Consider the following 27335-nt stretch of genomic DNA (forward strand, 5'->3'; position numbering starts at 1 on the left):
TATTAAGACCTGTAAAATTATTCATTTTGGTTGCTGTTTGCCTACACTGCTGGGATCAGCCAAACCTATCATGTTATAAATTTTAATGTGTTATATAAATGTATGATGTCTTTCATCATAGGAGTTTTCTAAAATATCAGAAAAGTGTTTGAATAACATATGATTAAAAACATGGACCTACTTTTCAGTCCTAGGATTATCAACATTATGGCCTTTATGTTTTTTATTTTGTCTTGTTTTTACATAGCATTTAAAGTTATAGGTATATCAACCTCATTTTAAACATTAAAACTTTACACTAATCTTTGTTATACTTTAACCTACTTTTAATAATTTAATGCTTAAATAATTTTTTCATTCTGCTATAACAGTTCCCTCAGATGAGGTCATTTTTGATCATCAAATTTTAATCTCAAATTATAAATATATACATTTGATTACTTAAATTTTATCTCAAATTGAAAATGGATATGTAATTTGTCAAAAAAATTGTGTGGTTTTTTTTTCCTAGTCTCTGTCTCTTATTCATTCTCTTCCTTGCTCTCCCATTTTCTTCCTTACTTTTTGTGCCCCTTCCTTGTTCTCAAAGGTTTAAAGATTACCCTAGCAGCATTGCATACTGTTAGAGGGTACTCACAAAAATTATTCAAATAATTTCTCAACAAAGACTAGTAATAGGTTATTCTCTTATCTGAAATTTAAAATGATGCTTCTGTGTCTATATCAGGACATGCAAATTTTACCTTTGGCATTTATTGTGCTAAAGAACTGCTCCTAGATAATTTTGAATATGCAGTTGAGAAATATACCAGTGGGCAGCTACTCAAATATTATTTTTGACAGTGGATTGTACCATTATGTGAAGTCCTATAACGATGCCTAATTATTAAACCAATCATACTCTAAATTTTGGGAATCTGTTCAGATAACAGTTTACTCATAAAACATTAAGTAATAGATTGTCTTAGCTGCATTTCGTGACACTTGCATACCCACACATATACATGCATAAAGATCCATGTCAGAATAAATTATTAGCATAATGATTTGAGCAGGAATTGAGTATGTAGTATTAAATTAAATTTTTTCTTCATCCAGGCCAGTGTAAGAATTCTGTTGTTTCTTCAGAAAGTCATGATCTACCTCTACACTGTCCCATATGGTAGCCTCTGGCCTCATGTGGTTATTGAACTCTTGAAATACCCTCACGTGGCTATTGAGCTCTTGAAATGTGGCAAGTCCAATTTGAGATTTGGTATTTAAAAAAGACTGGAAGATGTCTCACCAGTAATTTTTATATTCATTGCATGTTGAAATAATAACATTTTGGATATATGTATTTTAATAAAATATATTATTAGAGCTAATTTGACCTTATTCTTTTTTTTCTCTGAATGTGGCTACTAGAAAATTTTAAACTAGATATATTTTTTGGATTTGTAGCTCACATTACATTTCCATTGGACCATGCCAATTGTATTAGCCCATTTTGCATTGTTGTAAAGGAATACCTGAGGCTGGATAATTTATATAGAAAAGAGATTTATTTCGGCTCATGGGTCTGCAGACTGTACAGGAAGCTCGATGCCACATCTGCTTCTTGTGTGCCCTCAGAAAGCCTACAATCATGGTGGAAGGCTCAAGGAGAGCAGGCATCTCCCATAGCGAGAGAGGAAGCAAAAGGGAGGAGAGGAAGTGCCTGGCTCTTTAAACCAGCTATCATGCGAATAAGTAGAGTAAGTGAGAACTCACTTATTACCATGGGGAGGACATGAAGCCTTTCCACTAGGCCCCACCTTCAACACTGGGGGGTCACATTTCAACATGAGATTTGGAGGGAACAGATATCCTAACTATATCACCAATTTAGTTCATCCTCATGGCTCCAACTACATTATTACAAAAAATAAAATGTAATAAGGTAATTTTATTCTCTGAATATCTTTATATTAGCAGATTTTTTTAAAATTTTCTCAGAAAACGAATGTGGATTAGTAACAGCACATTGGATGTTTTATCACAATTTAACTAAAACCTTTTTGACACCCTTATAGATTTAAAGGTATCATCTTCTATAGATGAAAATTACCATGAATAATTCTAGGTGATTGCACTTCACATATAGACATCATTTATCAGTGATTCATTTATACTCAGAAATTAATTATTGTGTATTTTCAATCACTGTTTAAAACCTCTATTTTCTGTAGAATAATTAAACTGTTACTTTTTTCTCACTACTGCAGTCAAATGCACCTTCAGGGCCAAGATTATCTATAAAAGTTGGGGAAGATGTTAAAATAAAATTGGTAACGTGAGAACTTGAGAATTTTCTTTGTTTTGTGGCCCATCTTCTGTTGAAGTTCATGCTATCTCTTTGTAATACCCTCTCCCCACTCTTCAGACCTCCTTTAGCCTCTTTAATCAACAAGTCACAGACTTTCTTTTTACTCTCCACTGCTATGATACTTGAGTGATTTTTAATACTATCTTGAAGAGAATCCTTCTATGAAAATACTCCTCTTTCCCTCTGTGTCTTTCACTGTTAGACCTTGTCAGCTACCATAAACACTATCATCCTTCAGAACAGACAGGTTTTCAAGATCTGTAAGTTTGAAATTGCCTTCTGTCTATGACACCCTATTTTTCTCACCTTGCCTTCATTTTCATCAAACTTTTTCTTATGTGACTTCTAGTCATTTACCTCACTATTTTTCCTTGTATTTTTCTTTTATTCTGGTTATTACTGCCTTGCCTTCCTATAATTCCTGCCTAGTCTAGAGTTTACAGACAGCTTTTCCAGCATCGATTTCCCATCCCCTGTATCACACCCCAATATGTGCTACCCCCGCTTAGCCTCCCAGGTCACTGATTGAGTCCATAAAAAACAACTGGCTGTTCTCAAGTCTTTTCACATTTATGTTGTGTACTGAAAATATCCTAGATTAGTAATTCCAGAATTTTGCTCTCCTCAAGGCACTGTTCTTTTTTTCTCAATTTCCACACTCTAAGAAACCAACATGACTCTTCTTTCACTTAGAAGAACAAGTCAAACTGGTGTTAATTTTGCTAACTCCCCACCTCTGTACTTTATCATTCTGAGCATCTAGAAATGTTTAAATACCTAAAAATTTCATGTACTTTGATTGGTCTTGGGGTTATAAAGATACATGTTCCTAAGGAGCTCATAGTGCAGTGTGGGAAATAGACAAAAACAAAAGAAGTCTAGAATGAGATACATGTTCATAGCAAAGACAGAAACAGAATGTTATTGGAACATAGGAGTGGAAGTATTTGAATCTCCATGAATCTTTATGAAATGATATGAAAAATTAAGGGAATAGTAAAATATACCACATTGTTCAGGATCAGTAGACAGGTTTTTGTTTGTCAACTGTTTGTGTTTTACTTTGATGATAAATGAATTAACTCTTTGAACACACACACACACACTTTTTATATATATATAAACAGGTCCTGAGGGCATTTGAAAATGAAAAAAAAAAAACCATAAACACCCATGCTCTCAATGAACCACTAATGGGGTCAACACAATTGTATTTTCCTATTTCATTTTTTCCATTCTGCGATATGGTGCTTTCTGCCAAAGATGGTTATTCTCCTTCATCTTTTAGTACTCTTGTATTCCTTTTGATTGAAGAACCTTTTTGACTTCCAAGGCCACAGTGGCATTTACTTCTTTACCAGCTATTTCTCCTACATATGTCCTTGGAATAGGAAAAATATATACTCGAAATTAGAGTAATCTTTATCATAGGATCTCACAAGAAGTAACAAATTCATATTTATAAGAATATTTGCTACAAAGGACACGAACTCATCATTTTTTATGGCTGCATAGTATTCCATGGTGTATATGTGCCACATTTTCTTAATCCAGTCTATAATTGTTGGACATTTGGGTTGGTTCCAAGTCTCTGCTATTGTGAATAATGCCGCAATAAACATACATGTGCATGTGTCTTTATAGCAGCATGATTTAGAGTCCTTTGGGTATATACCCAGTGGACATGGATGAAATTGGAAATCATCATTCTCAGTAAACTATCGCAAGAACAAAAAACCAAACACCGCATATTCTCACTCATAGGTGGGAATTGAACAATGAGATCGCATGGACACAGGAAGGGGAATATCACACTCTGGGGACTGTGGTGGGGTCGGGGGAGGGGGGAGGGATAGCATTGGGAGATATACCTAATGCTAGATGACGACTTAGTGGGTGCAGCGCACCAGCATGGCACATGTATACATATGTAACTAACCTGCACAATGTGCACATGTACCCTAAAACTTAAAGTATAATAAAAAAAAAGAATATTTGCTGCCTTAGCCAATACTTATGTATGTATGTTTTGTGTATATCCTTACTTAGAATATAGCAATCAAATTTGAAGCTAAAATTAGCAGAGACAATGTCAAGGTGAAATATATTTTATCTTTGATCATTAGATGAACATGGCAGATCGATTACAGAGATCAACTCAATTGCTCTTTTAAAAACTGAAAAGCACTAGCTGTGAATTCTACTTTGGAAGTACCTCACTCCAATTCTGTGATGTATGTTTGGTTACATTTGGGCCCAAACAAGAAATGACTCTCATCATTATACAGTGTGATGTATTTGTTATATTGCTGTATTCCTCTGACATAATGAGTGTGGTTAACCAATGTTTTTAAAATGTAAATACAATTATTTAGATTTATTTTCCAGGAATAATTTGAATTCACTGTCTCATATTCAGGTTCAAAACATTATTTGTGGCTGGAGAACGATGTGATGTAGAGACCCTGGAATGGTCCAAAAATGTCTTCAGAGTACCTGTCTTAGACCATTGGTGGCAAACTGGTGAGCATTTTCCTAACATGTACATAAATAGTAAAGAAATGTTCCAAAAAGCTGTAAGGATTGGAGGAAACTTTTGAGCTACGACCAGCAGATCAGACACAAACTCAGGATTCGAGTGGTTCAGGTTTCAGTAAAAATAAGCAATTTTTTTTATTGATGTGTTATTAATAATGTCTTCATAAGTGACATTGATGCCACCATTCTCTTGGTCCCTAGGTATAAAGCACTAAAGACCTCTTTATCTTCTCTTCTTTGTTTCTTATATCTGGTAAGTTACTAAGTCTCAGATTTTCCTTTGAAGTGTCTGTTGGGTTCATTCCACCTTCAGTATTCCCCTTGCCTTTGAGCTCTGGCAGCTGCATTATCCTCTGTCCTGATTTAAAGTTTCCTAATCACTCATCTCTATTCTCTCTGCTTTTTGATACACCCTGCACACTGCTCCCAGAGTCCTTTTATGAAGCCCTGTTCCTCTCATAGGACTCTCTGGCCACCTTCTTGTGTTCTATAATATCTAATATATTCTGCCTAGCATTAAAGGCAGAGAAATTTATTTTTCTTCAAAACAATTGTCATTACATATATAATTTGTTCATTTAATTTATTTTGTTTATTCCCTATAGTCCTCCCTCTAAGTGTTCCCTGGGAAACAAATTTTCATATTAAATGGATCAACTATAAACTTTGGAATAAGCAGACAACCACCACAACAATAACTCTTTCTGCTTCTTCTTTTGAGGGATGGCTATATATATGAGAATGGGTACATTGTCTAGAAGCCATTTACCTCCTCACAAAGTACAGAGATTTAAAAAAAATTTGACTCACTGAAAGCAGCTATGAGCCATGGGAGCCCTACAACCTTCATATGTACATATTTTATTTTAGTCCCACTTAGTTCAATGAATTAGATCAACCTTTTTATATACATATTTTCAGTATTCTCACCTTCTCTGCATCTGGGGCAGAATATCAAATTTGGGTTAAAAATTAGTGAGATTACTTTGCAAAAAATTAGCTCTGATTGTAAAAATGATTTTCATGTAGAAGATTAACTGAATGACTAAGTCTCAAATGCGGTGTTTGATACTTCAGAGATTTCTGATTCTGACAAGTTACACTTTTTATATTATGTCCTTGAATATTGTTCTTTAAAAATGTGTTTTCTGACTGGGCACGGTGGCTCACGCCTATAATTCCTGCACTTTGGGAGGCAAAAACAGGCAGATCACTTGAGATCACTTGAGGTCAGGAATTAGAGACCAGCCTGGACAACATGGTGAAACCCCATCTCTACTTAAAATACAAAAAATTAGCCAGGCGTGATGGAGCGTGCCTGTAATCTCAGCTACTCGGGAGGCTGAGAATTGCTTGAACCCAGGAGGAGGAGGTTGCGGCAAGCCAAGATCCTATCATTGCACTCCAGCCTGGGCAACAGAGCAAGACTCTGTCAAAAAAAAAGAAAAAAAAAGAAAGAAAGAAAGAAAGAAAGAAAGAAAGAAATGTTTTCTACATCCTTTCTAATATGAAATATAAAATGAATAATCAGAGCAGAGGACACTTTCCTTACATAAGATGAAAATCAGAAAGAAGCTTTCTATTCCTTCCAGTTTTATTTACTAAGGGGAAAATTATTTAAACTCAGATTTGTAACTCTTTAGAAAATACAAAGTATAAGAAGGAATTTTGAGAACAATCAATGCTATGTGTAGAAATACATAAAAACAAGTGAAGAATTATTGCATCTGCAAGAAGAATGTTTACAGTATTTATGTATCCCCTATTAGCCAGGAAAGCTTTAACAGTTATTTTCTTGGTCATGAACTAGAAAATGTTTTGTCACCTTTAACATAATTTCTCTTATCTGTTCAAAATGGGGGACTACTTTCCACACAAACGTGACCCGACACAAATGCTTGCAGAAAAGTTGTTTTTCCCTCTTCAAGGTGACTGTGCCAAAACTCACTGAAGAAAACTAGCACATTCACAAATAAAATTATAAAATTCTTTTACTTTTTCTTATAGACACCTTTGTACATAATAGCCTGTGTGGGTTTATGTAGTTAGTTTATTCAGGCTTACAAAAAAGGTCACTGAAGCCTGTGACAGAAGCATATGAGGCCCCTGGTGGATACTCAGTTCCATGAGAATTTGCAATTTTTCTTTAATGTATTGTTCCAAGGGAATTAATAGCTACATTGTGTCAGTGTGCTGTCACTGTAATCAGGTTGGAGTGACTGTTAATTGCCATGGAAAACATGTGGAGTTTACTAATAAAATGAATGATTCTTTCCATTTCCATTGTCCTCATCCCGTTTGCTTTTACAGCCTTTGTTTGGTATTCTGTCCTATTAAACTACACAAATATATTTGAATGGGTAGATGGGTAGCTAGTAGCTAGATTGCTAGATTATTTTGTGCTTTGTAAAATAATTTCACTATAGGTGATGCAGAGGTTGGCTAACAGGAAACTAGTTAGGATCTCTATACGTTTGCATAGAAAAAAATCAATTTATCATTTTCAAAGTTGTATGTTGTGGTGAGTAGTTATAAAATGATACTGAAGGGCTGGGTGCGGTGGTTCAAGCCTGTAATCCCAGCACTTTGGGAGGCCAAGGTGGGCGGATCACGAGGTCAGGAGTTTGAGACCAGCCTGACCAACATGGTGAAACCCGTCTCTACTAAAAATACAAACAAATTAGCCGGGTGTGGTAGTGGGTGCATGTAATCCCAACTACTTGGGAGGCTGAGGCAGGAGAATGGCATGAACCTGGGAAGTGGAGCTTGCAGTGAGCTGAGATCGCACCACTGCACTCCAGCCTGGGTGATAGAGCGAGACTCTGTCTCAAAATAAATAAATAAATAAGTAAAAATAAAAATAAAATAAAATTTCAACCATTCTTTCCTAAGGTGCTATCAAATTGATGTTTGATTCTGGGTGAAAGGGCAAGTATGTTATGAGTTATTATGAAATATTACAAAAAGATAAACATCTGGTATTCCAAGTGCATTAATGAGTTTCCTAGTTTTGTATATCAAATAGATGGTGGTACATTTCCCCAGGAAGTATGCTAGGAAACACATGTTAATGTTTAAGAGAAGGTTAGCTTTAACCAAATAATACTTTGCTTTATTTCAAATTTCAAGTTTTCTACAGGGTCCCTTTTTCTTGTTATTGACTTAGAAGTTGATATTTTTTACATACTTGCACACTTTTATGAGCCTTTCATATAAATTCATATGTATATGAATAATTCATGAATTTGCTCTCTGATTACACTGATACATGTGTACAAATGAGCTGCTTAGAAACTGTGATGTGTAATTTGAAATTAGTAAGGGATATGTTAAGTAACTAAAACGTATGAATAAAAATTAAGTAGTTCCTGTGACTTGAGTTGTAAGAAGGGACTCCGCAGTCAGTTCATTTATATGACCATGTTTTGTTAGTCAGGGTTCTCCAGAGAGACAGAATTTGTAGATATAGATACAGATATATGAGAGGATACTTTTCAGAGAGATTGACTGACATGATTACAGAGACTGAGAAGTCCTGTAATAGGCCATCTGCAAGCTGGAGACCCTGGAATTCTGGTAGCATGGCTCAGTCCAAGTCCAAAGGCCTCAGAATGAGGGAAGCCAACGAATGATGTCACTCTTAGTTTAAGACCAGAGGCTTGAGAACTCAGGGGGCCACTTATATAAGTTCTGGACTCCAAAGATGGGGGAGCCTGGAGTTGTTGTCCAGGGATAGGAGAAGAAGAGTGTATTCCAACTTCAGCAGTTGGATGCACACATTCACCTTTCCTCTGTTCTTGTTCTTTCTGGTTCTGCCTGCTTGGATGGTGCCCACTCGCACTGAGGAAAGATCTTCTCATCTTGTCCATTCAGACTCACATATTAGTCTCTTCTGGAAACATCTTCACAGACACAACCAAACATAATGCTTTACCAGATTGCTAGGTATTTCTTAATTCAGTCAAGTTGACACCTAAAATTAACCATCACACATTATTATTGTTACTCTAGTGCAACTTGTATTAGTACCAACTGATTTTAGTGACTAACATCCTCTTTATTTCATTAAAAAGACATTATTTTATATCTGATTCAAATAATATCTAATAATCTAAATTGAGAAGTAATCTGTAGAAAATACAAGAACAGATTAGCACCCTCCACCCCTCATAGGAACATTTTAATAAAGAATTGTTGTTGTTCAGCACCACTGAAGCATGAATCTCTTGCTTTGGAGTATAATAATGTAAATATTTAATGCTGTCATGAAGGAAATTGGTCTTGTCAAGTTTAGAGCGGAGAGTTGTCTCTATTTGTTTCTAAATCTGTATAAAAGCCAAATTGTCATTCACCCAGATGTATTATCTTCACAGTAACTCATCCATAAAAAGCTTAAAAAATCTGGATTATTGACTGAATTTTTCATTTTATTTTTTACCCAGAGATAGAGAAACAGAGGTTTTACAATCATAATTTAAAAAGGGAAAACAAAAAGATAATGGTTTCATTAAAATATGGTAATCCATGTGCCAAAAAAAAAAAAAAAGAAATGAACAGCCAGAACTTCCTTATCCTCAGCTGTACGATCCCCAAATAAAACACTATATTGTTATAGAGGTCAGACAGGAAGCACAATTTTAGAAGGAAAGAACTGTCAGTGCAGTGCATGGTGGCCTTCGTGGGATTTTTTTTTCTTGTGATTTAAGATCACTGTAAAGGAATTATTGTTTTTATGAGTAAATGAGCTAGTACAAAAAAAAGATTTGTTAAAGTTCAGAGACTTACTGTTAAATCCTAAACACAGTAGATCTACTTTTTTCTATTCTTCCTTCCTCCTCTTCTTCCTTCCTTCCCTCCCTTCCTCCCTCCCCCCTCGTTCTCTTCCTCCCTTCTTTCCTCCTTACCTCTCTTCCACCCTTCTTCCCTCCCTCCCTTCTTTTATTTCTTCTTTCCTTCATTCATTCCTATTTGCTATAAGATATGGTATTGGTTTAGAAATGATTGTAACAAAACATCCTGGAGTCCCAATGTTTAATGTTATTTAATCCTAGATAAAAACGCTTTGTTCTTTCTCTTGCTATCACTCAGTTAATTCATGACAGCTACAAAGATAGAATACTCAAATTCCACAATGGCTTTTATAAGGAACAACTTAGTGAAGGGTTTAGTTCAACAAAATTCAGATTATTTTTACCTGTTGACAGGACACTACCTGTGTACTTACCATCAGAAGATCTAGAGCTTATATTGAAAGTGTTTCAAGTGTCCTTATGTCCAGGTACTGATGACATAGTTGAAATGAAGTAATGACCACCAACTTGAGCAGCACTAGGTGATTTTGTTGTTTGTTTGTTTTCATCACTTTAATGGAGGAATAAAATTCTTAGATAATTCACAGAATTTGTTAAACTCTAAGGAGGAATTTCAATGAGAAAACTGTAGTCATCTAATGAACTGAGACATTGGTGATGATTGAAATGTTTGATCTTACTTTATCTGCCTTGAGCCATCTTTGTGGAGTTCTTCTATCTTGGTGTAATCTGAGTATTTCACTCCATAATTGATTGAACTGCTTCAGTTTTAATTGTAACTGCAGTTCTGAAGTAACTATAGTCTATATACAGCCTAACTCTTCCTCCTTTGGGGAATAATCTGATAATTCTGGATTTTGTTAAAGTGGACCCAAAGGCTCCTGCAAACTTCAGTCATGCCAGCTCCTAAATCTAAACTATTGATTCTAAGGGTACACATACCCTTATACTATGTTATTAAAATGTGTCAGGGCTGCTTGTTATGATTTCTTATTTTTGCATAGCTTGGCAAGTTAGAATTCCTGACAGTAGACAACTGAGGCAAGACTTTTAACTACAAAAGTTGACGAGGTTGATCGAATTTAATCCTTATTCTTAGGGATATCTGGAGAAGATTCACTAGCCCAGAAATTGTTTAAGACAGCAATACATTCTATTTACAAAAATCAAAACCACAAAATAGAATAATTACTAAGAGTTTGATAACAGAGATCTCTGTGGGAAATGTTACAGGCACAACTACAGCCCTGTCTCATTCCTCCTAAGTAAACACATTGTAAAACACTTAACTAGGATTTGAGGATTTGCTAGGTAAGGTATCAAAGTCTAAGTCGCTTTTTTTTCCGTGATCATCCTCTTCCATTGTTCCTCCTGAATTCTCAGACATTTTTCTTTCATGTGTCCATGTTGATACACTGAATTGCAGATGGATTTAATCTGTCAGCCTGCAGTTCTCTATATTTAGGCTATAATAGGGAATTTTATATCCCTGGAATCAGCATTGAGAACATTATGCCTCTTGTTATTTTTACACTTTTTAAAACGTTTCACAACTGTGTGTTAGTGTGTGACTTTCTTCGAATTTACTTAGCTTGTGTCCTGTGCAAAATCTTGTATATTTACTGCAAAATACATTCCTAGGCATACCTAGGCGTAAGAGGCCCATATAGCTGATGTGACAATGAAGAAAGCACTTTCTTGGTGACTTGAGGACTCCATCTTGATTTAAAAACCTGTTTTATGTGGTTTGAGTACCAACAGCCATTAGCAAATATTCCTCTGTCTGCAGATCAGGGAGCAAAATATTTCCATGTGCTATCAAATACTGCCTTCTGGATTTTGCTTTTTAACTACTTGTTATTCTCTGCTTCTGTATTTTACTCAGTAATTTCTGAGTCTATCAAAATTGCGCTATGGTGGGAGGGTTTCTTTAAAGTACATGTCTGTGTTTCAAAGATAATGGATTGAGCTAGTGTGAAATGCAAACTGTAGAACTCAAAGAGTTGGGTTGTACTGAACCGGCAAAACATGACCCCATGAACCGGGTTACCCAGGAGATACCCTAGGCTACTTTCAAATAGTAAAATGCAAATAATCTTTCAGTAATATGAATGACTTAACTACTGTCTGATACATCTTTGTTTTTCACAATTTAATGGTCAGAAATACATTTATTTTTTTTCTTTCATTCATAGAAAAGATATTTTTTGGTAAATTTAGCATGAGAAGTTGTGATGGGGGAAAAAGCAGTTATATAGACACAGTGTCATCTCAGCAACGTGTAACTAGAGATGGCGTGACAGCATCCATCTGGTGAGAGAGAAAAGAAGCCCTATGTCATTATTGTTGCCTGGCAACAGCATTTTTTCTCATTTAGAGTAGTCTTCATTAGTTTAAAGTAGGTGATTTTTACTGATAATTTGAAAAGCCGGAGCTTAGAAGTAAGCTACATGAATTTGGTTTGTGGAAAGAATAACCTTTTGTCAAATGTAAGGCATGCTTAATAAGGCTTTCTCTTTCTGAAAGTGAATAACTGTTTACAAACTGCTAATCCACCTGAGAATGAATTCCCAAAGCAAACACCCTCATTGAATCAGACATTTCATCTTTATAGCATTATAATGTAAAAAGAACATCATTTTAAAAAAATATATTACACAAATTAGTTCAGAGATGTAGAATTGTGTTTTGGAATCACTATTTGTGCTCATTATTATATCAGTGACAATGCTTTGGCAAGGGACTAAACGCTGGGAAATTGATTAATAACATAAAGTTGTTTTGGCCTTTGAAATATCTGTTCTATTTCTCCTCCTACTCTGGGCAAGGATCACGTATAAACCATGTTAGAAAGTTGAAAATATGTCATGTTTTTATAGATCTTCACAAGAGCAAGAGTTATCTATACCTTCCCTTGACAAACTTTACTGTCTGGAAATTTGATTCCCCCTGATACATGTAAACCCCTGCACTGGGCCTACTGCCCCCACAAAACAATTCCCAATCCCTCTTTTGCTGTGAATTTTAATTTGGAAAACAGCAGGTGGCTATTCTCCTTGGAGAAACAATGTGGGTAGCAAGAAGTGATGCAGAATCCAGTAGGACTGCCTTTACATCCCAATTCAGCCACTTACTCTATAGCCAAGGGCAAATACTTGATCTTAAGTTTCCTCAGGACTAATTGAAAGCTTTAAGTGAAGTGAAATATGTACTAACAACCTAGAAGAATTCCTGACATATAGTCAGCACTCAAAAAATATTATTTTTATTTTCCTTTCTATAAATAGCCCTTCATTAATGTAAAGGCCATCTTTAGAATCTTGGCCTGTAAATAATTCAGATTCAAAAAAACTTAGACTGTAAAAGCGGAACTTACGTTTGAGAAAATGTAACCGTAGAGATTTTACTTTCCTTGAGTCAACTAGCTAGTTGACATTAGAACCAGAACTCTCATTCTTCTGTGCTGTCCTGGGTCCTCTCCCCATAGCTTTTATCTCATGCCTTCATTAACTCAGTGTTTCTTATCTAGTTAAACACAGGGTTATTTATGGGCTTCTCCATTGAGTCCTCCACAGTTAGAGGCAATGTGCTATAAGGGAGTAGGATAAGACCAGTGTCTCATAGCTCGAATTAATGGTCTTCTTCCTATACAAAGAAGCAACCTATAGGTTGCTTTGAATTAACTATTTTAAACTAAAATCCTACCATCTCCTGAACACAAAGATTACATTGATTTTCTTTCACTAGTGTACATCTCACTGTTTCTGCTTTCTTTCTGCTACCTATTCAAGTTATTTATAGTTCACTGTAAAGATTCAGAGGTGGGGAGAATGGTTTCTTTACAAATTGCCTCTATGCCCATCGTGATGCTGTGATTAATATGATTCAGCAGTACTAGGTTGCTGCATTGATTTATTCGTAAGTCTTCCGCTCGCAGCATGGGCTACCGACTTCTAAATCCACATTGTTTTAATGTAGTTTCTGGAACCACTGTAAAGGCAGAATGGCAGATTGCCAGATGCAGCGGGAGCTCTGATTTATAGAGCTGGACTTGTGAACTTGCCACCACATCTTCCTCTTAACCCTCATTCACATCTAGTTTTCTTTAACTTTTGAGTCATATCCCAGGGGGTTAACTTGGCCTTTTCCCTCTTGCTTTTGCCCCATATCCAGACAATCACCAAGACCTTTTGATCTTGAGTATAATTAAAATTTGGTCTTATCTTCCACTGCCAGTCACCTGCACCAGACCATCCACATCTATCTGATTTATTGCTTTGGGTTGGGATCATCAGTTTAGTGCTCCAGTTAGCAACTGAAGAGATTTTTCTATAATGCAATTCTGAGCAAATCGCCTTTACGAAACCCCCCATGTCTCCCATTGTTCCTGGAACAATATTCAAATTTCTTAACATGGGATTTTCATCCCGCTGTTTACTTCTTTCACTTGGTCTCTCATCATCTCCCTAAGTACACTTGCCTCCCGCAAGCTTTGCTCTGCGGAATAACTCACAGTCCTTTGATGGTCTAACTTCTGAACCTTTATACATGCTGCAATTTCTATTTGGCATGTTATTTATACCCTCAACACTCCCTTCTCCCCAGAAGAAATACCTTTTAGTGAATAGAATATATTCAATAAATACTTATTGAATGACTGTCCTTTGACTATCATTCTTGGAATAAGAAAATGTTGTAAAGGAATCATAATGGTAACATATAGCTTTTATCTTCCTGGAGTCCTCTATTTTTTTTCTCTCTGGTTCATTTTGGGATTACATTCTGTGATTTGCTACTTATTTTTTTTAGGCCCCTGATCTTTATCATGGGAGCCTAAAATCATGTTAGAAGTATGCATTAACTAGTCAGCAAACATTTCCCAAGCACAGAATGTCAGGGACTGGACTGTTGGTCCTGCTGATACAAATGACTCTCAGGCACACAGGCTGATTTCAGCTGCAGGCTAGGAGAATGTTTTTTGTTAACTATATGCACTTTTTTTTTGAGACTTGCACTAAATCTTTTTAAAAAGGTTATATAACATTTTTAATGGGAAATGTTCCAAGTATTTATTGCTATGTAAAAAAAAAAAAAAAATTACTCCAGAACCTGGCAGCTTAAAACAACAACCGTATCTCATGATTTTGTGGATCATAGGCAGAAATCAGCCAGGGATTCTGGTGCTCCAAGTCTCCAAGTATTGTTGACTAAAACAACTCGGACAGTATTCAGTGATGAATTTGTTACCTGAAAGAGCTCCTGATCCAGACCCCAAGAAGGGGTTCTTGGACCTCACACAAGATTGAATTCAGGGCAAGTCCATAGAGTAAAGTGAAAGCAAGTTTATTAGGAAAGTAAAGGAATAAAAGAGTGCTACTCCATAGAAAGAGCAGCCCAAACGGCTACTGGTTGGCTATTTTTATGGTTATTTTTAATTATATGCTAGACAAGGGGTGGATGTTTTATGAGTTTTCCAGAAAAGGGGTGAGCACTTCCCAGAAGTGCGGGTCCCTCCCCTTTTTAGACCATATAGGGTAACTTCCTGACATTGCCATGGCATTTGTAAACTCATGGCACTGGTGAGAGTGTCTTTTAGCATGCTAATGCATTATAATTAGCATATAATGAGCAGTGAGGATGACCAGAGGTCAATTTCATGACCATCTTTGTTTTGGTGAGTTTTGGCCAGCTGCTTTACCTCTTGCTGTTTTATCAGCAAGGTCATTGTGACCTGTATCTTGTGCCAACTTCCTGTCTCATCCTGTGACTAAGAATGCCTAACCACTTTGGAAAGCAGCCCAGTAGGTCTCAGTATTATTTTACTCAGCCCCTATTCAAGATGGAGTTGCTCTGGTTTGAATGCCTCTGACATATTTTCCCCTTCCCTTTTATAAGAGAACCCTAATCCTAAGGGTTGTAGACAGATTAAAATCCATCTTCTGTAACTTCTTCAGGCTGAATGGGGTGATGATATTCCTGCCTATTAGGGTCTCTCGTATTCAGGTTAGAGAGGAGCTTCGTCAGAAAGCATCAGTATGTTGAGGACCACTCATAACTCTTGGCTTCCATCAAAAGGTGATATCTGAAAGATTAAAACGTGTTCAATTTAAGAGGACATTGAGTAAGCTTATCCTGCATTCCCACACATAGAGTACAACAGCAATATATTCCACAATAGTATAGCAAAATAAGTAAAAACTATCCCAAGTAAACGGAGTAAGAAGGCTTTCTATGAACTTGGCAACTGTTGGAACCAAACTGATATGGGGATGCTAGCTGATTCCAATATATACCCAGAATTAGAATACTAATCTGGAATTTTACGTTACCCATCTCTGTTGTTTCTTCTGAGCTGCAGTCAGAGATCACTGATTGGTTCACAGGAATAATCAAGGTCAGTCTAAATTACAGGAAAACACTCAGAAACAACTGATGAGACTGGAATCTAATAGCAGGTATACCGTAGTTCTTGAAAAATAAATTTCTCTCTCCAGTCTCCCATTTTTACTAAAGATAAATCATGATAAGACTGATTTGCTTGTAAAAATAAGCTTTAGTCTTATACTTGGCCTAATTATTTGTATAAAGTGCAGCAAGAATAATTATTTTTCACATAGGCTTTTAAAATTTGGCTTTGATTGAATTTTAATTCATTTTTAATTTAATTAATTAATTTGCCATTGTTGTTGTTTTGAGACAGGGTTTCACTTTGTTGCCCAGGCTGGAGTGCAGTGGTGCTATCAGGCTATTGAGTTCACAGACTCAAGTGATCCTCCCACCTCAGCCTGCCCAGTAGCTGGGACTACTGGGTGTGCACCACCATACTTGGCTAATTTTTGTATTTTGTATTTGGTGTTTTTGTAAGATGGGGTTTCACCACATTGCCCAGGCTGGTATCAAACTTGTGGGCTCAAGCAATGCACCTGCCTTGGCCTCCCAAAATGCTGGGAATGCAGTCAGGAGCCTCTTTTTTTTTTAATTTTTAATTTCAATTTTTGTGGATACATGATATATATATTTATAGGTTGCATGAAATATACAGGCATGCAGTACGTAATAATCACATCATGTCAAAATGGGTAGATTAAGGATTTTTTATAAGAACTGCTAAATTCTCTTTTAGAAATGTATCAATTTTATGCATGCTCACACTTACATAACAAAAGGGATTATCTTTGGTTTATGTGGACCATCTACCCACACAGTCTGTCTGTCATCTGCCACCCAACTGGGCCCTAGTTTTTCTGTCAGTCTTGTGAATTATCATGTGAATTGGTCCCTGATGTTTAGAAAGCCACAGAAATCTATTAACCAGTTATTCTAATACAGCCTCTGTCTGTCTCTGCATTTCCTACTACACATCTCTCTTGCAGCCCAAATAAATTAAACATGGACATAGAACCTGAATGGTGTGTAACTATTTAAATAAATTATATTTACATTGTTATGATTCATTAATTTTTTGTTCAGAAGCCCTCATTAGCTTACAGTGTCACTCAGACTAAGGTCTTAGGATGACTTTGAAGTATTCCTGCATGATCTGCCTCCTCACTATTTCTCTGACCTTATTTCCTATCAATACTTTTTGTTAATTCTGTGATTCTATTTCAGTCACATTGGCTGCCTCACTGTTCTCAAACACTCTAGGTATGAACCGACCTCAGGACCTCTGAACTTGAGTTTCCCTTCTCTTATATTCTTTTCCCCTAAATATCTATGTGTCACATGTCTTCTCTTCTTTCAGATGTTTACTTAAATGTCACCTTCTCAGGGAGGTCTTTCCTGTTCAATACAAAATTGAAAACCCTCTCCATGACATTTCATACTCAGTTTATGTTTCCTTTTTCCGTTAGTATTTATCACTCTTTTACACACCACACATTTTACTCTTGTATAATATGTTGTTCATTATCTCCCCAGTTGGAAATTGGGAGGTCTCCATGCGGGTAGAAATTTTGGCTACTTTTGTTTATTGTATCTCCAGTTCTAACAACAGCACCTAGCACATAATAGCTGCTCAAAAACTATTTGCTAGTAAGTGATTTGTACCACCAATAATGCTATTTGCAAGTATGGGGGACTGGGCTCACTTCCTGCCACAGGGATTTTTCTTCCTCTACTGAGACACAGTCTAGGTGATTTTATTCCTTTCTCATCCTCTGTCTGTTACTTGAGAGCTTCAGAAGTGGTACTTGTCTATTCCATTCTTCTCCTTCTTTGAAAGAACTATGAAAACTAGAACAAGTTATTTAAATTTTCTTGGCTAATCCTCAGAATTTTTCATCAGTAAAAAGAATACTCCCTTTTCTCTCTGTAGTCTTGTAGTAGTGGGAATAAATGCAATTATATAGATTAAAAGCACTCGACTCTTGGTATATAGCATAATTCATATTGGAAAAATATGTATCTAGTTGTCTTCCCTGTTTTTACTTCAGAGTCAGAAATTTTAAAGTAAATTCATTTAGGTAACAGCTTATTATATAATAAAGTAGAGTGAGTCAGTAAAGACATGCAGTAAAGATACCATGAAGTTTGTCCTTTTTTAAAAACAAGGAAATTTCTCTATTAGCTTCTAATGCAGGGTGAGTATAAATGTGCTAAGGTGACATTCTTCATACCCTTCAATTCCCTGTTCATCTTCTTCCTAGCTGTCTCTTATCTAAAGAAACTATGCTGGTGATTTGCTGAACATTTTGTGTTTCTAAGGTGAGGTGCTTTTGTAAAGTTTTCTCTAAATGAAGTATCCCATGCTCTTCTACAAAGAGAATGCTCTAGTTTGTTTATTGTAGCTATTTCCCAATTGCAACATGACATCTAGATTTCTTGTCTCCATAAATAACTGCTAGCCACTTAATTACAGCCCGGGTAGTGTGAAGCAGATGTTTTTAGAACATCCTTGAAATGGGGCTTTGGGAGTTCATAGGATTTCAGTTAAGGATTGCAGCATGCTTAGGGGTTGTCACTAATCAGAAGCCTATTCTGCACATGGACCAGTTTGAGAGCAAGAGTGTTTATCTTGACTGTGTGCATAAGTGTGTGAGGAAATATGTATATGTTTATATTGAAGATGCGTCAGTCCTTGGGACCTAGGATGTTCAGATGTACAAAGAAGGATAACCAAAGTATCTGTAACAACAACTACGGTCTTTTTCAGCTCACTTTTGTTCTACCTATGATTCCTTAGTATGCTTAGAGTCATAGGAACTGCCATTTTGTCTGATTGTATTTTCTACAAGTCACTAGCAATAGTTCTCTTTCCTCCTCTCCTCTCCTCTCCTCCCCTCCCCTCCCCCTCCCCTCCCCCTCCCCTCCCCCTCCCCTCCCCCTCCCCTCCCCCTCCCCTCCCCTCCCCTCCCCCTCCCCTCCCCCTCCCCTCCCCCTCCCCTCCCCCTCCCCCCTCCCCCCCTCCCCTCCCCCTCCCCCCCTCCCCCCCTCCCCTCCCCCCTCCCCTTCCCTCCCCACCCCCCTCCCCTCCCCTCCCCTCCCCACCCCCCTCCGCTCCCCTCCGCTCCCCTCTGCTCGGCTCCTCTCCTCTCTGCTCCTCTCTTCTCTCCTCCTTCTCTTCTCTTCTCTTCTCTCTTCTCTTCTCTTCTCTCTTCTCTTCCTTTCTTTCTTTCTTTTTTCCTTCCTTCCTTCTTTCCTTCCTTCCTTTCTTTCTCTTTCTTTCTTTCTTTCTTTCTTTCTTTCTTTCTTTCTTTCTTTCTGTCTTTCTTTCTGTCTTTCTTTCTGTCTTTCTTTCTTTCTGTCTTTTTTTAATGGAGTCTTGCTCTGTCACCCAGGCTGGAGTGCAGTGGTGTGATCTCGGCTCACTGCAACCTCCACCTGCTGAGTTCAAGCAATTCGCCTGCCTCAGCCTCCCAAGTAGCTGGGATTGCAGGTGGGTACCACCACGCCTGGCTAAGTTTTGTCTTTGTAGTAGAGATGGGGCTTCACCATGTTGGCCAGGCTGGTCCCAAACTCATGACCTCTGGTGATCCACCAGCCTCGGCCTCTGAAAGTGCTGGAATTACAGGCATGAGCCACTATGCCTAGCCAGCAATAGTTCTTTTTCTAATCCTTTGAATGAATCAATCAAAATAAAGTCAACAAGACACTTGAATTACTAATGTTCAAAGTATAAACATATATTATCTACTTTAGGCAACCTGAATGAATAATCATTTTCAGCACCCTAAAGTTTAAGACTCAAATTAATTATATAGAAAAATAAGCTTTTAATAGTTGTCTTATAATCATAATGTATAAAAAAGATGAAGAATAAAGGTTATAAATAAATAATTACTATAGAAAGATGCTTGGGAATCTCAGGAGGTTCGTATATCAGCTTACTTAGGCAGTGAAGATGGACAACGCTTCATTAATCCTTTCTTGCTGTCTTGCAGCTTTATTTAAGACTAGGTTATACTCTCACCTTCTTTTCCTACATCCCCCTTCTCCCAGTGCGATAGGAACAACAGAGTGATAACGTCTTTCATGAGAATCCACACTGTAAGAACTGTAGAGACTCTGAACTCTAGGTAACTGGTGTGCCCCTATTGACAAACTGAACTTAATAAGAATACTTCTAAAATAGATTTACTCTAGCAGCTTCCTTGCACCAGGTAGTAGAAGTAACAAAAGCATCTTGAAGGTGGTATCTCCTTTCCTAATGTGTCTGAGAAGCTTCTCTTCCTATTATCATCTTATTTGTTCTGTGTACCTTCTTTTAAGCACCTCACTCTACAAGACTGCTTCCTGTCATCACCCTGCTCTGGTCTCTCATATCCATTTCGAAGGATAGCTGAGGTGAGCACCTGGACATTTCTGAAAAAACAGAGGGGGAAATGCTGTTAACACTTCTGACCATGCAGATGTCCTCCCTTGCTTTGATTATGCTGTGGGGAAAATTGGCAGGAGTATTAGATGGCTATGGATTGCCATTTCATAAAATACCTTCCCCCCTGCCCCCCGCCTTTTTTTTTTGGTCATGCTTGGAAAATACTTTAGAACTCTTTGTTAAACATCAGAAATGTCTGCTCTGGTTACTTGCCGATGATCCTCAGCAGTGACCATACGGCTTAGCATCTTGAGCACTAAACTGTGACTTAGGAACTGTGTTTTGATGTTCAAAAGTTCATCTTCTGTTATTGATGCCAGCTGAGCCTCCATCCATAAAATGTGAATAATAAAATGAACTACTCTGGAAGGTAAAGAGCAGTAATAAATTCTTCCCATCATTCTAAAGTGATATCAATATGTGATAAATTATGGTAGAGCCCATGGTAGAAGGAACACATTCTGAGTACTTTAGAAGATGGATGTCTTTAATTTTTTTGGATTACTTTAGATATGATGGGTTTGGCAGTTAATTCCTTGGGTATATGTATGTGTAGGTTATGTGTATAATACTAAGCAAGTAATTCCCAAACTTTTCACTAACCAAATACTATTTTCCTGCCCTTTCGTACATATATATTTTGTATTCAAAAGATTGTGTTAACTCCAAACTTGCTTTTATGAATGTTAATAAGTGCATCCCTCCATTAAAAATAACCACTTTCAGAACTTGTGGTAATCAGGTAATAGCTAATATTCTGGCTGTTACAACTTGAGACACAGAAAACAAATTTAGCATTTTTGTCAATCATTGCAGGCTAGTTGTGAGAAAGTTCGTGGTTTTGATGAAATAGTCAGCAGAGTATGGTCATCTTCCTCCCTGTGTTTTGGGGCTTCTAACATCCAGGAACAGCAGACTGAACAACTTGAAAAAGTATTGCCAAAATTAGCTTTAAATGCAGGTTCTCTAGGCAAGTGTAGCTCTTAGGAAATTAGAGCATGATATTATCCATATATATTATATATATATTTTAATTTATAAAGACATTTTATTAAAATGTTTTTTTCTGTGTGTAATCTTTTTTATTTTTATTATTATTATACTTTAAATTTTAGGGTACGTGTGCACAACATGAATTAAACAATGAGAACACATGGACACAGGAGGGGGAACATCACACACCGGGGACTGTTGTGGGGTTGGGGGAGGGGGGAGGGATAGCATTAGGAGATATACCTAATGCTAAATGACAATATTATCCATATATTAAAAGTAATGGCAGAAACCACAATTACTTTTACATCAACGTAATAATTTCAAAAATCTTTGGGTTACTTATTCCGGAGAATGAGCTAGAAATAACAAAAATGTTTTGACACAGCTGTAATTAACAATGATAAACGAAATAACTTTAGGTGAGTCAAGAGAAAGCATCTTTTCTAGTGTTCATTTTAGCTTTTAGTGTGTGTTATGGAACAGTCCAAGTCACATAATTTTCCATTCTTCACGCCTGCTGATCCACAATTGCAAACACTAGAGCAGCCTTTCTTTTCTTTAGAAGAAACACTACTATATAAATTTTTCTAATTATGAATTCTTAAGTTTTAATACTGTGGATATGTTATAAGTTACTAGATAGCTTTAAATTTTTAAATAATATATTTGCGCTATTCATCTATTCCTAACGCAGCTACGTTGTATGACAAACTAGGGTGGGGTAGAGTGTGCATGTACTCAAGAAACATTATGATTCCAAGTTAAAACATGAAGTGATAAATAACATTTCTTTTTCCAGAGACTGGATCTCCAATTACCGCGTCATGTGTTGGATTAGGCAATTCTAAAACACCTCCACCAGGGCAAGCAGGAAAAAGCGTCCCAGGATACAATGGTAAGGAATGACCCTGATAATACGTAAAGTTAATAAATTTGGCATTTTCTTGCATCTAGTGTGTATTATGTTGCATGAAACAAACTAGGGGCTTAATTAGAATCTGGTTGAATGAATGCCTTGTATTAAAAATGAATGCCTTAATTTTTGCTATCAAAAGTATGTTGTGGATTTCCAGGATATGTTCTAAATGACTGTCATAACCACAAAAATAATATCATTAATAAGGTATGTTAGGAATATGGGTGTGAAATTACTATGAAGGAAACACCTGCTGGGAGCCCAGTACTTTATATATGTCTTTTCATTTCATGCTGAAGTATATTTAATTCAGAGCTATCATTACTATTTTAGAGATGAGTTAACCAACTGGTTAACAGACTAAATAATTTTCTTGAGATAACACTGCTGGTTAGATCCTGGGGACAATGCAAACCATTGTCCTCAGAATTTGCTTGCTTTGATTTCAAAAGCTGCAATTTCTTACTGTATATTACACATGCTGCCTTTTAATTTAGGAGTGAGGACAAAGTTTTTAAACCTTATTGTTTAATAATAAAAACAGGCCAGAAGTGGTGTCCCATGCCTGTAATCCCAGCATTTTGGGAGGCCAAGGCAGACGGATCACATGAGATCAGGAGTTTGAGACCAGCCTGGCCAACGTGGTGAAACCTCGTCTCTACTAAATATACAAAAATTAGCCGGGTGTGGTGGTGTGCGCCTCTAACCCCAGCTACTTGGGAGGCTGAGGCACGAGAATTGCTTGAACCCAGGAAGCAGAGGTTGCAGTGAGCTGAGATCGTGCCACTCCAGCCTAGGCAACACAGCAAGACTCTGTCTCAAAAAATAAATAAATAAATATAAAAATAAAAATAAAAACAAAGGGGGAGGATCCCAAAAGAAAACATTTCTTTGATGCTGGCTTTATGTGACTAGAAGCTATAATATCCTGTCAATTTCTGTTTTTAAATTTATAGTAGTAACCATTATTATTAAACAATTTATCTTGGATGGCTCTCTCTAGGTGTATAAATTATACAAGTCACATAACTTTTTGAACATTGTTTCCTTATTTCTAAATAAGAGTAACATTTTTACATGCTTTCCAGGGCTTCTGTTTTGTCATGTTATGCAATAAAGCATTAACACGGTGCCTACCAGTAGAAAGGCAGAATATGGCTTAGATAGTAGTGCTACTAATATTTCAGAAAAGTCAGAGGACTGACTTGATTTAGACTAACACATTCATTTTACAGACAAGGAAAATGAGGCACAGAGGTTTTGTAATTTGCTTAAGGTCACACAATTTGGCTTAGTAGACCTATGAAGAAAACCTAGCTTTGGGAGACAAAATATGATTCCTAACATATGTTTCTTATTTGCATATAAACTGCAAAATTCAGAGATTTGTCTTTTGCTTCTCTAACATAAAAATATTGGATTTCCCTTCTAGGACAATGGCTAGTTACAAAAACGTGGATCATTTGGTTTAACCTAGCAGATACATTTATAAAAAGATACTTTAGATTTTTTTTTTTATTCAAGGCGGAAATAGATATTCTGTGAAGTCAGTGACTTCTCCAGCCCTGGAAAGGTGAACCCAGATTTAGTGAAATCCTCTGTTTAAACAGTCTGTCATCTCTGCTCCTTTTATCAGAAAAAAATGTTTTGTGTTGAGACATTTTTAGGGGTTTCTGATGGTGGAAGATGTTAAACACATTTCTCTGTTAGTATTTCAGTGCCATTTTTATATCTAGTTGTAAGAAATAGTTAAGCTTTGTTCCCTCATGTAACTTAAGTACAGAAGTTTCTCAACTGGCTTGCAGACAGTACAGGTTAAACATTTATAACCAAGGAATCAGTGACTTTATGACTGATAATTTTTATGTTTTGTGATTGTTTAGAGATTAAAATCATAATGTAATATTAAATAGTATAATAATAAAAAAAGGCAGGATCCTTTTAGGAAAGAAAAGAAAATCCTTTTTGTCTAAAAAACATTTAATTTAATATAACACATTTATTGAGTACCTTATGCAAACTTGTCACTTTGCATACATTTTTAAAAATACTTCTTGCATAACCACTATGAGAAAGAGATTTCTCCCATTTCATAGACAGGGAAACTGAACGGGTTACAGAATGCGCCCGGGGCATATAGTGATTTGGCCACTGTACTGAGATTTAGGGAAACAAAGATAAATTAGCCATGGCCTCCATGATCTCACAATCTAGTTAGATACAGATACTTCTACTAACTGTCAATACAGAATTTTAAAACAAAGTGCTCCAGGAACACAAAGAAGGGAACAATTAATTTTTTTCTGAGAGCAACAACCTTCTTTTCTCATATCTGCTTAAGGTAGAATTACCTGGATGAATGAGGCCACATAAATAATCTATTAAAGCCTAGAAGATGATGACTTATCTTCATATTTAGTTTGCACCAAGGGTTACTGAATGTGGATACAAGCTTTAATCTCCTAAACTCTTTTAGGATTCTATCAGGACAGCACAGAAAGTATTGAGATAATATTTGGGAAGATTAAATTGACCAAATTTAAAGCTCCTAAGTGGATATTACGCTTTAAATCAGAATAAGGGGTTTTTTGTAACTTGTAAGTATTTTATTTTTGTCGCGTATAATATTTTTTGGTGTGTTTGAAAACTTCATTTCCTTTACTTTTTAAAAAGCTGAACATGTTTTTAATGCTTCTAATAGATTACAAGGGTACATTTAGTGGACATAGACATAGAGATGAAATTACCACATGTTTGAAATATGATGTCTTCATTTAAGGGATATTCTGAAGGAAAATTTCTGATGTTGTTAGGAATCAGATACATGTGCTCTTTATTTTTTTGTAAGATATTTTAGTTTATATTTGTTCATGGTCTCACAGGAATTAAAAGATTACTCTCTTAAGCTAGAGTTTTTTGGGTTGAATATAAAAATATAGAAAAATGTTTAAGCTTTATGAATTTTTATTCAAATATTTATATTTTACTTTGTAGTTATGATTTTGGATGACAACATGCAAAAACTGAAGGCTCGGTGTTTAGGAAATATTGTGGTAAAGTAAGCAAAAATTTCAATACTACTATATTAAAGGGCAAAAACTGGTGTATATACTAAGAAAAAATGGGGTCATTGCAGTGTTACTGCTACTGAGGAAGTTGTAGAAAGAACTTGTGTGTTGCTTAAGAACTGTGTCAGCTGTGTTGTAATTTAAACATAGAAGCCCCATAAAATACGACCAATTTAAATGCAATTTTCAAAAACCACAAATTTTGCATATTTTTAAATAACTTTTTTTTCATTTTACAGGTTATGTATAGATGATAAAGTTAACTTACATACAAAAAAATATGAATAAGTAAATAAAGTTCCTGTACTCTCACCTCTCAGCAATTACATTATTAACTTCATAATATACATGACTATCTACATTTTTTTGGTATAGATTCAGGGGTACATTTACAGTTTTGTTTCATGGGTATATTGCATAATCCTAGGGTTTGGGTTTCTAGTGAACCCATCACCCAAATAGTGAACATAGTACCCAATAGGCAGTTTTTCAACCCTTGCCTCCCTCCCTCACACCTTTTGGACTCCCCAGAGTTTCTAGTTTTCATCATTATGTCCATGTGTACCCATTATTTAGCTCTCAGTTATAAAAGATAACATGCAGTATTTGATTTTCGGTTTCTGATTTGACTTTCCACTTTTTGACAAACATTTTACAATGGTGAATCAATTTATTTTTGTGTATTGCTGTTTTCCCTTAACCTTGTCTCATAAGCGCGTTTAATTTTTACTCTGTTTCTTAAAATTTTCATCCCCAGTATAGGCTTCTTAGCATTTTTTGAATTTTTATGATTATAAATAATACTATATTAAACATTTTTTCATCTTGTTTTTCTGCTTTTCTGATAATTGCAATAGTATTGAAGAGATTTCTGGAAGTATAATTACTGGGTCAAACAGTATCATCTTATAAAGTTCCTGACTTAGCAAATATCCCATCTTCTTGTTAACATTTTTTTAAATTATTGTTCATTTGATAGGCAAAACTGCTACCATTTAAAGTGAAAATATTTAAATTTACTTTAATTACATCAAGACATGTACTTTAAAATTTATATGCTAGTGGAAGCAGAAATGGAAGTTGATTAAGTTAGAAGGTTCGCAGTATGTGACATTTTAATAATTGAAAGAGAGATTGCTTTAGTCCCTCTGATTAACATGATATTGACATCTTTACTGATAGAGTTTAAGTAGTAGAATTCACCAGATTGAGCTACTATAAATACAGAGCATCAGGTTTTAAAAATGATTTGCTTTCCTATTTATTTCTATTGGAAGTCAAAAGAACTCTTATTACTTGGCATTCTGAGATTGGTATAAGATTGCTTCCTGTAAAGAAGATATTTTAAATTCTATGAAAATTACATGAAAAACAGTAGTTAAAAAGAGGATGTTTCTTCAGGTAGAGATATTTTAACTATATAGAAAGCTAATAGAAAGCATGCAAGTTATGATGTAATTCTTCTCATGCTTTTATCAGTAAACATGTAAGCACCATATTACTTTGTTAAAAGTTTCCATTTTAAAACAACATATCCATCAAGATGAAAAAATTAAATATTGAACATACCATTTGTATTCACAGTTCTCTGAGCCAGAATCTGTGTTAACATAGAGCTGGTTCAAATTTGACCTGTTCAAGGGAAAAGCAGCAGGGGAAGAAGGGAAGGGCTGCTAAAGAAATTAATAATTTGAACACGTTTGTGGGTGGATGTTTGGCTTGCTTAGGGAATAGAATGGTTTTTGAGAGCTTTTCAAAGCACTTTAGCAGCATACATTTTTATGTAACCTCCTAACTTTGTGAGTCATCTATTTCATAAAACAAACTTTTGCAAGATCTCAGA

At 36.0% G+C, this 27335-nt stretch overlaps 1 protein-coding gene and 1 long non-coding RNA gene across 3 annotated transcripts in view; one reads left to right on the forward strand and one right to left on the reverse strand.

Annotated features, from left to right (window-relative positions):
• Nucleotides 1-27335, forward strand: part of ACSS3 (acyl-CoA synthetase short chain family member 3) — a 184791-nt gene that overhangs the window by 118021 nt on the left and 39435 nt on the right. For both annotated transcript variants that reach the window (XM_008964068.5, XM_003811658.7), the window contains 3 exons: nt 4767-4870; nt 22308-22403; nt 25419-25482. In XM_008964068.5, coding sequence (XP_008962316.1) covers nt 4767-4870; nt 22308-22403; nt 25419-25482 — 264 coding nt within the window. The remainder of the gene's footprint in view (nt 1-4766; nt 4871-22307; nt 22404-25418; nt 25483-27335) is intronic.
• Nucleotides 12130-27173, reverse strand: LOC117975492 (uncharacterized). Its single transcript, XR_004665760.3, has 3 exons — nt 27062-27173; nt 20396-20499; nt 12130-15778 (listed from the first exon to the last, which is right to left on the reverse strand). It is a non-coding gene; the product is annotated as an uncharacterized LOC117975492 (long non-coding RNA).

This window comes from Pan paniscus, chromosome 10 (genome assembly GCF_029289425.2).
Source record: "Pan paniscus chromosome 10, NHGRI_mPanPan1-v2.0_pri, whole genome shotgun sequence".
Classification (NCBI taxonomy): domain Eukaryota; kingdom Metazoa; phylum Chordata; class Mammalia; order Primates; family Hominidae; genus Pan; species Pan paniscus.